The sequence below is a fragment of the Mesoplodon densirostris genome, chromosome 9 (genome assembly GCF_025265405.1).
Source record: "Mesoplodon densirostris isolate mMesDen1 chromosome 9, mMesDen1 primary haplotype, whole genome shotgun sequence".
In the NCBI taxonomy this organism is placed as follows: Eukaryota; Metazoa; Chordata; class Mammalia; order Artiodactyla; family Ziphiidae; genus Mesoplodon; species Mesoplodon densirostris.
The window spans coordinates 98690930-98705063 of NC_082669.1; the positions used below are offsets into that span (position 1 = coordinate 98690930).

The 14134-nt window shown below is 40.4% G+C and overlaps 1 protein-coding gene across 1 annotated transcript; it reads left to right on the forward strand.

Moving 5' to 3' along the window:
• Positions 1-5685: 5685 nt before the first annotated feature.
• Positions 5686-6642, forward strand: LOC132496247 (RNA-binding protein with serine-rich domain 1-like). Its single transcript, XM_060108519.1, has one exon. The coding sequence runs from the start codon at positions 5725-5727 to the stop codon at positions 6640-6642; it is 918 nt and encodes a 305-aa protein (XP_059964502.1). The 5' UTR covers positions 5686-5724.
• Positions 6643-14134: the final 7492 nt, after the last annotated feature.

Consider the following 14134-nt stretch of genomic DNA (forward strand, 5'->3'; position numbering starts at 1 on the left):
TTTAAATAAAATATACACAGTTTATTCTGTTTATTCTCATCAGTTCAAACCAGAATTGACTTTCATAAGAGAAGTAATACAACAAAAGATAGCAGCTGAACTAAAATAGATAAAGAGATGATATAGATGAAAGAAAAGCAGGCATTACTAAAAAAAAAATCAGAAAAAATGGAGCAGTAGCAAAATCAAAGTTATAACACACAAAAATTTTCTGTCAAAAGAAAACAGATAATGCACTGTGAGAAATGACCATGTTATAGAGAAGGGGGCATTGTGAACAGAGAGCAATGCTCATACATACCTTGGGAATAGTTTTAAATTCCAAGCACAAAGGCAGCAGGGACTCAGCCTGCAGCGTTCTGCTGAAGAATTTATGAGGTTCCTTGGCCGCTTCATCTAGCACCTAATCACAGAGCCACTTTTACCTGAAAATTCTCCTGTTTCCTTACACACAACCATCAAACACTTCATAAAAACAGAGCTTTGGGCTTCAGGAAATACCAGACAATGACAGAATTCTGTGGAAATCAGAAAGTATCAGCTTTGATTTTATCAGACTGACAATAATGATAGAAATGTAAGTTACACGTATATCTAATAAGAAGCTTGATGAAGTCCAGAATGCTGGGCTGGCCATTATCTTTCTCAGTACAAATGAGAAAGAGTTGGCTAAATGATATTTACATTCTGGTGATAACCATTAAAAAAAAAAAAGGAACTTGTGACAAGGATTCTCTCCTTGGGCAACTTGAGTGAGGTTTTTCTGAGCCTTCATCTCAGGTGCACCTGCTGATGTTGGCCTTCTGTGTCCATCTTTGAATTGTCCAATTTTAGCAAGAATCCTGAAGTCGGTTTAGCCAGAATCCCCACCCTTGATATCTAATCACCCTCTATATCTGATCAAATTCCTAATTCCCCACCATCCCCCAGGTAATATCACCCTGCCCTGTCTTCATCAAGAATCTTGATAGGTCAGTGTAGTGAAGAATTACCCATCTTTTAATAATTTTCCATCCACCCCCACCTTCACCCCCACCCTGCTGCTTGGGTATAAATCTCCATTTTCCTTTGTTGTATTCAGAACTGAGCCCAATCTCTCTCACTGCAAAATTCTAGTACACTAGTCCCTATACTTATCAAGATAGTCCTGAATAAGATCTGCCTCTGCGTATTTAATAGGTGTTAAGTTAATTAGACAAGGAGGGTGTTAGACTAAGGTGGCTTTAATGCCTTAGTAGCCTAGTAAGCAAACCCAAACCTAAGCCTAAAATGTCTCAAGGTTAAGAAATCAAAACCTACAGACAACAGATCACAAACAGACAAGTAGTCTTTCCCAAATATGCAAACACTTATTATAGCCAATCAGATAATTTCCTTGCTTTGCTTCCACATCTTCCCTATAAAAGATGCTTCCACATCTTTCCCTTAGCTCCTGCCAGTGGGGTGCTCCTAGCCACTTCAGTTCTGGTGCTGCCTGATTCTTTTTTTTTTCCCCCAGCTTTTTATTTTATTTTAAAAAAACTTTATTGAGTTATAGTTGATGTATAATATTATATGTTACAGGTGTATAATATAGTGATTCACAATTTTTAAAGGTTATACTACATTTATATGTATTATAAAATATTGACTATATTCTCTGTGTTGTACAATATATCCTTGTAGCTTATTTTATATATAATAGTTTGTACCTTTTAATCCCCTACTCCTATATTTTCCCTCCCCGCTTCCCTCTCCCTCCTGGTAACCATTAGTTTGGTCTCTATATCTGTGAGTTTGCTTCTTTTATGATTTATTCACTAATGTGTTATATTTTTTAGATCCCACATATAAGTGATTTCATATAATATTTGTCTTTGTCTGACTTATTTCACTTAGCATAACACCCTCCAAGTCCATCCATGTTGTTGCAGATGGCAAAATTCACTTCTTTTTTTGTGACTGAGTAGCATTCCATTTTATAGATATATATAATATATATATATATATACATATCACATCTTCTTTATCCATTCATCTGTTGATGGACACTTAGGTTGCTTCCATCTCTTGGCAATTATAAATATCAATAATATGAACATTGGGGTGCATGTATCATTTTGAATTAGTGTCTTTGTTCTTTTTGGTTACATACCTAGGAGTGGAATTGCTGGGTCATGTGGTAGTTCTAGTTTTAGTTTTTTGAGGAACCTCCATACTGTTCTCCACAGTGGCTGCACCAGTTTACATTCCCACCAGTGGTGTACAAGAGTTCCCTTTTTCCCACATCCAAATAAACTTTAAAATTTAATAAGTTCCGGTTTATCTTTTAACACAAGTGTTATGAATAATATTTTCTTTGACAGTAGGTAGGGCAAAAATATTTCCAATTAAGTATGTGAATTGAATATATGTTTGTCTCTGCTCATCCAGAAACTACTGCATAATAGTAAAGTCCTATGAGTCACAAACCTGAAAGGGCAAAGAGAATAGGTGAGTGGGGGGTAGATATTGTCAACCAAAGTTTGGGAGCTGGAATGAAAATGAAAGATAGGTAATTTGCTTACCAGGCCAGAGAGTGCCTGGAAGGAGGGCACAAGGGTATGTGGAAGTGGAATATAAGCAAACTGACTCACAATGGTTTTCTGTTTTGTTTTGCTTTTTAAATTTAAGAGCTTATTTAAGCAAAAATTGACTCATATCAGGTAGTGCCAAACCAGAAGTGGGTAGGAGTGCTCCTGATTCACAGTGTTGAAGCCCGGACAGTCTCAGGAGATTTGAGGCACCAGGATCCCCCAGAGGTGGGTTGCAGGTGGTCTAAGAACAGAGGAGAAGTCTGTTTTTAAAGTAGTTGGGTAGAAGCAGGAAAGAATGAGGTAAAGTGGCAGTGATCCTGTGTGTGGAGTTTGCCTCAGATATAAGCTGCAACACAGAGCTAACTGACAGAGCACTTGCCTGAAAGTGAAGAGCTCTGAACGCCTACTTTGAGCTACCTGTGGATGACAGCACCTTGGAAAGCTACCCTTAGGTGCTCTCTGAGCACAGGCCCCACCAATGGTGACCTCAAAAGGAAATGGATAGAAAGATTTGATACAGAAAAATGCAAGCCTGTTTGGTGGTTTTCATTCCAATATGTAAAAGAGCTTGGAAGTCATCACTCCCAACAAAGCAAGAAAAAAGCTGTACAAACTGAAAATCAATCATTCTTCTTAAAACCATCAGAAAATTGAGGTTACAGGACAAATTCCCGCTCCAAAAACTGAAGAGACAGGTGGATGGATCACAGGTTACATGGAACAGAAGCCACTGGAGCTGAAGCCTGAGGGAACAATTCAGATGTTATTGACTAGTTACTGGAGATTGAACAAGGACTGGCTTGAGAGTTAAAAACTCTTAGGGGCTCAGTCTCAGAGTCCCCCAATACTTTCATGAATTTACCTCCAGGAGCACCATCGGGTTCTCAAGATGAAAATAACACAAAAATCTTCTCATGTTTAGGGTAGGGGAAGGAGAAAATGGCCACTATAAATATATCCAGACGGAGAGTTCTGTTCTCTATTTAAAAAAAAAAAGCTCACCCTCAGAGAAACTAATGCTTTACCATAGCCTAACCTGTCCCAGAGGAAGGGCAATTAGACAGCCTAACTGTCCTTCTCTAGCCTTCCTGTCTCACATAAGAGGGGGGCCTAACCTGTCCCAGAGGAAGGGCAATTAGACAGCCTAACTGTCCTTCTCTAGCCTTCCTGTCTCACATAAAAGGAGGGGGGAAAGCCTATAAAAATTCTTCTGGGGCTTCCCTGGTGGCACAGTGATTGAGAGTCCACCTGCCGATGCAGGGGACACGGGTTTGTGCTCCAGTCCGGGAAGATCCCACATGCCGCGGAGCAGCTGGGCCCGTGAACCATGGCCACTGAGCCTGCGCGTCCAGAGCCTGTGCTCCGCAACGGGAGAGGCCACAACAGTGAGAGGACTGCGTACCACGCACACAAAAAAATTCTTCTGAAGGTTGCAACCCAGAGACACAGGCCCACTAAAAAAAAAAAAAAACCAAGATTCAATCATAAAATTACAGACTTCTTCCTTTCTGTAATATCTTGTCACCATATAAACAGGATTCTGGTATAACAATAGTGAGTTACAACTGACAGAGCTGTAAGAAACAGTCTCTAACTAAGAAGGAGTTGCTAGAGAAGCCCAAAGGGAACAGGGAAGGCAAAAACAAAAACACTAGAGGAAATTGAACTCTCTGACACCTACAGCTACAGCAAACATTAAACACATTCTAACACCTACCCAGGTAAACATAAAACCTCACACTATAGACCATTTATCTCAGTTCCTATTACCCAATACATTATGTTCAGCGTTCAACAAAAAATTCAAAGGCATGCTATAAGGCAAGAAAATATGCAGTCTGAAGAGACAAAGACAAAGCATCAAAACCAGTCTCAGATATGGCAGAAATTTTGGAATTACGAGGCAGAAATTTAAAATAATTATGATTAGTATGCTAAGGGCTCTAATGGAAAAGGTGGATAACATGCAAATACAGATGGATAATGTCAGCAGAAAAAATGGAAAGTCTAAGGAAGAATCATTTTTAAAATTAAAAAAGAAAATATTGTAACAAATGATGATTGTCTTTGATGGGCTTATTGGTCTGTTGGACACAGCCAAGGAAAGAGTTAGTGAGCTTGAAGATATTAATAGAAATTTCCAAGACTGAAATGCAAAGAGAAAAACAAACAAACAGAACATTCACGAAATGGGGAACAATTGCAAAGGTGCAGCATACGTAAAATGGAAATACCAGAAGAAGGAGAAAAAGGGTAAGAAGAAATATTTAAAGTAACAACGGCTGAGAATTTTCCAAAGTTAATGACTGATACCAAATCACAAATCCGGAAAGCTCAGAGAACACCAAATATGATAAATACCAAAAATCTACACTGAGGCACATCATTCAAACTGCAGAAAACAAAACAAACAAAAAAATTCTTGTAAGAAACCGGAAGGGGAAAGAACCCTTGCCTATAGAAGAATGAGGATAAGAATTATACCAGCTTCTTTCCAGAAAGCAAGCAAGGAAAAAGAGGGTCAGTGAAATATTTAAAGTGTTGAAAGAACAAAACCAAGAGCCTACAAGTCTCTATCCAACAAAAATTTCCTTCAAAAGTGAAGGAGAAATGAAGACTTTCTCAGATAAACAAAAACGGAATTTCTTGCGTATAGACCTGTCTTTTAAGAAATGTTAAAAGAAGTTCTGTAGAGAAAAGGATTATTTACGTCAGAAACTCAGATTTACATAAAGAAAGGAAGAGCAGTAAAAAAGAGTAAAAAAATCTAAGGAAAATAAAATATTTAATTTTTCTTATTCCTATTGATCTAGTAGATCAGTGTTCATTCAAAATAATAATAGCGGAAGTGGTTGGGGCCTCGGAGGGCGGAAGGGCGCCCTCGCTTCGCCGGCTCTGTGGCGGGCCCAGTGAGGCCCCCAGAATTCGGAGCAGCCAAGAACCCGGCCTCCGCCCTCGGGGCCCTCTCGCCGAGCTGGAGACCCAGGCCCGCAACGCCGAGCCCTACCTACCCTGGAAGTGCTCGCGGCCCGGCGCCTAGACTGGGGAGTTGCTGCCCTTTGGCGTAAATTGCAGTTGATTAGGGATTGTTTCTCAGACTCAAGTTAGAAGTGAGAGTTCAGAAAAAGTGAGGCCGCCATTGCTGCTTTGAACACCTCAGAAGGGGAGAATGGATTTATCAGGAGTGAAAAAGAAGAGCTTGCTAGGAGTCAAAGAAACTAATAAAAAGTCCAGCACTAGGGCTCCTTCTCCTACCAAACGCAAAGACCGCTCTGATGAGAAGTCCAAGGATCGCTTTAAAGATGAGGGGGCCACCAAGGAGTCGAGCGAGAAGGATCATGGCAGGGATAAAACTGGAAAGAGGTGCAGCGCTTCCAGTGGTAGCAGCAGCACCAGGTCTCGGTCCAGCTCGACCTCCAGCTCGGGCTCCAGCAGCAGCTCGGGCTCCAGCAGCAGCTCCAGCTCATCTTCGGCATCGAGCCGCTCAGGAAGTTCCAGCACATCCCGTAGCTCCAGCTCCGGCAGCTCCCCTGGCTCTCCGAGTCCTTCTCAGCGCAGGCCTGACGACAGGCGGTGTTCCCACTCCAAATCCAAACCACCCAAAAGAGATGGAAGGGAAAGGAAAAGGCAGAGCCCTTCTCCTAAACCCACCAAAGTGCACATTGGAAGGCTCACCAGGAATGTGACCAAGGATCGTATCCTGGAGATATTCTCCACGTACGGGAAAATTAAAATGATTGACATGCCTGTAGACAGGATGCACCCCCATCTGTCTAAAGGCTATGCATATGTGGAGTTTGAGAATCCAAATGAGGCCGAGAAGGCGCTGAAGCATATGGACGGAGGACAAATGGATGGCCAGGAGATCACTGCCACTGCTGTGCTGGCCCCCTGGCATCAGCCACCCCACAGGCGATTCAGCCCTCCCAGGAGAATGCTGCCACCGCCTCCCATGTGGTGCAGGTCACCCCCACGGAGGAGGAGCAGGTCGCGTTCCCCTCGGCACAGGTCCCCCGTGCGCCAGCGATCCCGCTCCCTGGGCCACCGCCACCACAGGAGCCACCCCAGCTCCACCTCCTCCCGATAAGCAGGGCCACCGAAGCTCTGCCCTGTGACTTGTATCCCATCCAGTTGTCACTTTTCTAGCAGAAGGAGGATCGGTAGGAAAGAAATCCCTCACTCAGGGGCAGGCTTTGAAGGTGAAGGCAGTAATTGCTACGTTTCCCCTGGCGGTAGAGTTCCGGCTGCAGGAGTGTTGTTGGTTTGGGGTCGTGCTTATGAAGATGCCCTCCAGTTTTCTGGCTAGAAAGCTTCCGCATTCCTAGTTCCTGAGAGTCAGTTTAGTGGCAGAGCCAGCAGGGATGAGCAGGGGGCTCCAGGAGGTGGTACAACCCCAGCCTGGGAGCATGTTTTCCCATTCCACAGATGACGTGGGGCCTATCTGGTGGTCTGGTCGTGCCCTAACCTGTTGGCCTGCAGGGTCCCACAGAAAAGGTGTGCTTTTACACAGCTGCCGTTCCTGTTAGCCTGGCCCTGCTCCCCTGCTCGAATCCTCTTCTGACCTCTAGGGCCAAATACCCAAAATGGTTCTTTTCACGTGTACTCACGTGCATGCACACACACACACACAAACCTACATCTCCCTTTCTCTCTGAAACTGGTAAGCTGAGAGCCAGCTCTGTTGGGTCATCACAGAACCCCCTTGTTGTGTTGCTATTCATGGTGGTCGTGCAGGTTACCTTGGCAACGTGTACATTGCTTTTTTGGCTTTTATTGTATAGTCAGTACTATACATTTTCTGTTTTGAGTTTTGTAACTTTGTAGCATTTTAGATAATACTGTGTTTGTACTTTGTTGTGTAGAGAAAAGAATTGTGTTGAATAAACCTAGGATTAGAGTGCTGCTCAAGTGTTGGGTTTGCTGCCTCCTTCCTGTCCCTTGGCCCCAAAGGCAGCTTCAGTTGTAAGGTAATTAAACATGATTGTCTAAAAAAAAAAAAAAATAATAATAATAATAATAATAGCAACAACGTATTAGGTGATTATGGTGTATGGATAAGTGTAATGAATGATAGCAGTGCTATAAGGGATGGGAGGAAGAAATTGAATACTCTGTTATAATGTATCTACACTAGCAGTATAGTATTATTTGAAAGTGGACTTAGATTAGTTATAAATGCATAGTGTAAACTCTAGGGCAAACACTGAAAAAAATTTAAAGTATAATTGATATGCTGAGAGGATTGAAAATGGAATTATATAAGATGTTCAGTTAAAACCAGAGGAAGCAGGGCTTCCCTGGTGGCGCAGTGATTGAGAGTCCGCCTGCCGATGCAGGGGATATGGGTTCGTGCCCCAGTCTGGGAAGATCCCACATACCGCAGAGCGGCTAGGCCCGTGAGCCATGGCCGCTGAGCCTCCGTGTCTGGTGCCTGTGCTCCACAACAGGAGAGGCCACAAGAGTGAGAGGCCCGCGTACCGAAAAAAAAAAAAAAAACAGAGGAAGCAGAAAAGAGGAAAAGAAAAAAAAGAAAGTTCAATAAATAATAATCAATAAAACACTTCTGAATATGGCAGATATTAATCTAACTATATCAATAATCAGTTTAAATATGAATGGTCTAAATACACCGATTAAAACACAGAGACTGACAGACTAGATCAAAAAATAAGACACAACCATGTTGTGTACAAGAAACCCACTTTAAATATAGAGACACAAATAGATGAAAAGTAAAGGGAAGGAAAAGATACACTATGCTAATACTAATCAAAATAAAGCTGAGTAGTTATCTTAATTTCAGACAAAGCAGATTCCAGGATAACAAAAATTATCAGGGACAAAGAGGGGCATTACCTAATGTTAAAGGGGTCAATTCTCTAAGAAGGCATAACAGTTCTTTTTGTGTATGCATCTAACAACAGAGCATTAAAATACGTGAGACAGAGCCTGCTAGAGCTGTAATAAGAAATAGACAAATCCACTATTATAGTTGGAGACTGCAACTCTCCTTTATCAGTAATTGGCAGAAAATCAGCAAGGATGTAGTTGAAGTGAACAGCATCATCAATCAACTGGTTCTAATTGACATTTATAGACTTCTGCATCCACCACAACAGAACACACATTCTTCTTAAGCTCACGTGGAACATTCACCAATAATTACTATACTCTAGGCCACCAAACACACCTCAACCAATTTAAAAGAATAGAAATCATATGATGTGTGCTCTCAGACCACAATGAAATTAAACTAGAAATGAATAACAGAAAAGTAACTGGAAAATCCAAAATATTTAGTTTTTTTTATTAGTTTCTGCTTTATAACAAAGTGGATCAGTCATACATATACATCTGTTCCCACATCCCTTCCCTCCTGCGTCTTGCTCCCTCCCACCCTCCCCATCCCACCCCTCCAGGCGGTCACAAAGCACCGAGCCGATCTCCCTGTGCTATGCGGCCGCTTCCCACTATCTATCTACCTTACGTTTGGTACTGTATATATGTCCATGCCTCTCTTTCACTTTGTCACAGCTTACCCTTCCCCCTCCCCATATCCTCAAGTCCATTCTCAAGTAGGTCTGTGTCTTTATTCCTGTTTTACCCCTAGGTTCTTCATGACATTTTTTTTCTTAAATTCCATATATATGTGTTAGCATACGGTATTTGTCTTTCTCTTTCTGACTTACTTCACTCTGTATGACAGACTCTAGGTCCATCCACCTTATTACAAATAGCTCAGTTTCATTTCCTTTTATGGCTGAGTAATATTCCATTGTATATATGTGCCACATCTTCTTTATCCATTCATCCGATGATGGACACTTAGGTTGTTTCCATCTCTGGGCTATTGTGAATAGAGCTGCAATGAACATTTTGGTACATGTCTCTTTTTGAATTATGGTTTTCTCAGGGTATATGCCTAGTAGTGGGATTGCTGGGTCATATGGTAGTTCTATTTGTAGTTTTTTAAGGAACCTCCATACTGTTCTCCATAGTGGCTGTACCAATTCACATTCCCACCAGCAGTGCAAGAGTGTTCCCTTTTCTCCACACCCTCTCCAGCATTTATTGTTTCTAGATTTCTTCATGATGGCCATTCTGACTGGTGTGAGATGATATCTCATTGTAGTTTTGATTTGCATTTCTCTAATGATTAATGATGTTGAGCATTCTTTCATGTGTTTGTTGGCAGTCTGTATATCTTCTTTGGAGAAATGCCTATTTAAGCCTTCTGCCCATTTTTGGATTGGCTTGTTTGTTTTTTTGCTATTGCACTGCATGAGCTGCTTATAAATTTTGGAGATTAATCCTTTGTCAGTTGCTTCATTTGCAAATATTTTCTCCCATTCTGAGGGTTGTCTTTTGGTCTTGTTTATGGTTTCCTTTGCTGTGCAAAAGCTTTGAAGTTTCATTAGGTCCCATTTGTTTATCTTTGTCTTTATTTCCATTTCTCTAGGAGGTGGGTCCAAAAGGATCTTGCTGTGATTTATGTCATAGAGTGTTCTGCCTATGTTTTCCTCTAAGAGTTTGATAGTTTCTGGCCTTACATTTAGGTCTTTAATCCATTTTGAGCTTATTTTTGTGTATGGTGTCAGGGAATGATCTAATCTCATTCTTTTACATGTCCCTGTCCAGTTTTCCCAGCACCACTTATTGAAGAGGCTGTCCTTTCTCCACTGTACATTCCTGCCTCCTTTATCAAAGATAAGTTGACCATATGTGCGTGGGTTTATTTCTGGGCTTTCTATCCTGTTCCATTGATCTATCTTTCTGTTTTTGTGCCAGTACCACACTGTCTTGATTACTGTCGCTTTGTAGTATAGTCTGAAGTCAGGGAGCCTGATTCCTCCAGCTCCGTTTTTTGTTCTCAAGATTGCTTTGGCTATTCGGGGTCTTTTGTTTTTCCAAATTTTGAAATTTTTTGTTCTAGTTCTGTGAAGAATGCCAGATGTAGTTTGATAGGGATTGCATTGAATCTGTAGATTGCTTTGGGTAGTAGAGTCATTTTCACAATGTTGATTCTTCCAATCCAAGTACATGGTACATCTCTCCATCTATTTGTATCATCTTTAATTTCTTTCATCAGTGTCTTATAATTTTCTGCATACAGGTCTTTTGTCTCCTTAGGTAGGTTTATTCCTAGATATTTTATTCTTTTTGTTGCAATGGTAAATGGGAGTGTTTCCTTGATTTCACTTTCAGATTTTTCATCATTAGTATATAGGAATGCCAGAGATTTCTGTGCATTAATTTTGTATCCTGCTACTTTACCAAATTCATTGATTAGCTCTAGTAGTTTTCTGGTAGCATCTTTAGGATTCTCTATGTATAGTATCATGTCATCTGCAAACAGTGACAGCTTTACTTCTTCTTTTCCCATTTGGATTCCTTTTATTTCCTTTTCTTCTCTGATTGCTGTGGCTAAAACTTCCAAAACTAGGTTGAATAAGAGTGGTGAGAGTGGGCAGCCTTGTCTTGTTCCTGATCTTAGTGGAAATGGTTTCAGTTTTTCACTATTGAGGATGATGTTGGCTGTGGGTTTGTCATATATGGCCTTTATTATGTTGAGGAAACTTCCCTCTATGCCTACTTTCTGCAGGGTTTTTATCATAAATGGGTGTTGAATTTTGTCGAAAGCTTTCTCTGCATCTATTGAGATGATCATATGGTTTTTCTTCTTCAGTTTGTTAATATGGTGTATCACATTGATTGATTTGCGCATATTGAAGAATCCTTGCATTCCTGGAATAAACCCCACTTGATCATGGTGTATGATCCTTTTAATGTGCTGTTGAGTTCTGTTTGCTAGTATTTTGTTGAGGATTTTTGCATCTATGTTCATCAGTGATACTGGCCTGTAGTTTTCTTTCTTTGTGACATCCTTGTCTGGTTTTGGTATCAAGGTGATGGTGGCCTCATAGAATGAGTTTGGGAGTGTTCCTCCCTCTGCTATATTTTGAAAGAGTTTGAGAAGGATGGGTGTTAGCTCTTCTCTAAATGTTTGATAGAATTCGCCTGTGAAGCCATCTGGTCCTGGGCTTTTGTTTGTTGGAAGATTTTTAATCACAGTTTCAATTTCAGTGCTTGTGATTGGTCTGTTCATATTTTCTATTTCTTCCTGATTCAGTCTTGGCAGGTTGTGCATTTCTAAGAATTTGTCCATTTCTTCCAGGTTGTTCATTTTATTGGCAGAGTTGCTTGTAGTAATCTCTCATGATCTTTTGTATTTCTGCAGTGTCAGTTGTTACTTCTCCTTTTTCATTTCTAATTCTATTGATTTGAGTCTTCTCCCTTTTTTTCTTGATGAGTCTGGCTAATGGTTTATCAAGTTTGTTTATCTTCTCAAAGAACCAGCTTTTAGTTTTATTGATCTTTGCTATTGTTTCCTTCATTTCTTTTTCATTTATTTCTGATTTCATCTTTATGATTTCTTTCCTTCTGCTAACTTTGGGGGTTTTTTGTCCTTCTTTCTCTAATTGCTTTAGGTGCAAGGTTAGGCTGTTTATTCGAGATGTTTCCTGTTCCTTAAGGTAGGATTGTATTGCTATAAACTTCCCTCTTAGAACTGCTTTTGCTGCATCCCATAGGTTTTGGGTTGTCATGTCTCCATTGTCATTTGTTTCTAGGTATTTTTTTATTTCCTCTTTGATTTCTTCAGTGATCACTTCGTTATTGAGTAGTGTATTGTTTAGCCTCCATGTGTTTGTATTTTTTACAGATCTTTTCCTGTAATTGATATCTAATCTCATAGCGTTGTGGTCGGAAAAGATACTTGATACAATTTCAGTTTTCTTAAATTTACCAAGGCTTGATTTGTGACCCAAGATATGATCTGTCCTGGAGAATGTTCCATGAGCACTTGAGAAAAATGTGTATTCTGTTGTTTTTGGATGGAATGTGCTATAAATATCAATTAAGTCCATCTTGTTTAATGTATCATTTAAAGCTTGTGTTTCCTTATTTATTTTCATTTTGGATGATCTATCTATTGGTGAAAGTGGGGTGTTAAAGTCCCCTACTATGAATGTGTTACTGTCGATTTCCCCTTTTATGGCTGTTAGTATTTGCCTTATGTATTGAGGTGCTCCTATGTTGGGTGCATAAATATTTACAATTGTTATATCTTCTTCTTGGATCAATCCCTTGATCATTATGTAGTGTCCTTCTTTGTCTCTTTTAATAGTCTTTTTTTTTTTTTTTTTTTTTGCGGTACACAGGCCTCTCACTGCCGTGGCCTCTCCCACTGCGGATCACAGGCTCTGGACGCGCAGGCCCAGCGGCCATGGCCCACGGGTCCAGCCACTCCGTGCCACGTGGGATCCCCCCGGACTGGGGCACGAACCCATGCCCCCCGCATCGGCAGGCGGACTCCCAACCACTGCGCCACCAGGGAAGCCCTAGTCTTTATTTTAAAGTCTATTTTGTCTGATATGAGAATTGCTACTCCAGCTTTCTTTTGGTTTCCATTTGCATGGAATATCTTTTTCCATCCCCTCACTTTCAGTCTGTATGTGTCTCTAAGTCTGAAGTGGGTCTCTTGTAGACAGCATATATATGGGTCTTGTTTTTGTATCCGTTCAGCCAGTCTGTGTCTTTTGGCGGGAGCATTTAGTCCATTTACATTTAAGGTAATTATCGATATGTATGTTCCTATTCCCATTTTCTTAATTGTTTTGGGTTTGTTATTGTAGGTCTTTTCCTTCTCTTGTGTTTCTTGTCTAGAGAAGATCCTTTAGCATTTGTTGTAAAGCTGGTTTGGTGGTGCTGAACTCTCTCAGCTTTTGCTTGTCTGTAAAGGTTTTAATTTCTCCATCAAATCTGATTTGAGATCCTTGCTGGGTAGAGTAATCTTGGTTTTAGGTTTTTCTCCTTCATCACTTTAAATATGTCCTGCCACTCCCTTCTGGCTTGCAGAGTTTCTGCTGAGAGATCAGCTGTTAACCTGATGGGGATTCCCTTGTGTGTTATTTGTTGTTTTTCCCTTGCTGCTTTTAATATGTTTTCTTTGTATTTAATTTTTGACAGTTTGATTAATATGTGTCTTGGTGTGTTTCTTCTTGGATTTATCCTGTATGGGTCTCTCTGTGCTTCCTGGACTTGATTAACTATTTCCTTTCCCATATTAGGGAAGTTTTCAACTATAATCTTTTCAAATATTTTCTCAGTCCCTTTCTTTTTCTCTTCTTCTTCTGGAACCGCTATAATTCGAATGTTGGTGCATTTAATGTTTTCCCAGATGTCTCTGAGACTGTCCTCAGTTCTTTTCATTCTTTTTTTCTTTATTCTGCTCTGCAGTAGTTATTTCCACTATTTTATCTTCCAGGTCACTTATCCGTTCTTCTGCCTCAGTTATTCTGCTATTGATCCCTTCTAGAGTATTTTTAATTTTCATTTATTGTGTTGTTCATCGTTGCTTGTTTCATCTTTAGTTCTTCTAGGTCCTTGTTAAATGTTTCTTGCATTTTCTCTATTCTACTTCCAAGATTTTGGATCATCTTAACTATCATTATTCTGAATTCTTTTTCAGGTAGACTGCCTATTTCCTCTTCATTTGTTTGGTCTGGTGGGTTTTTATC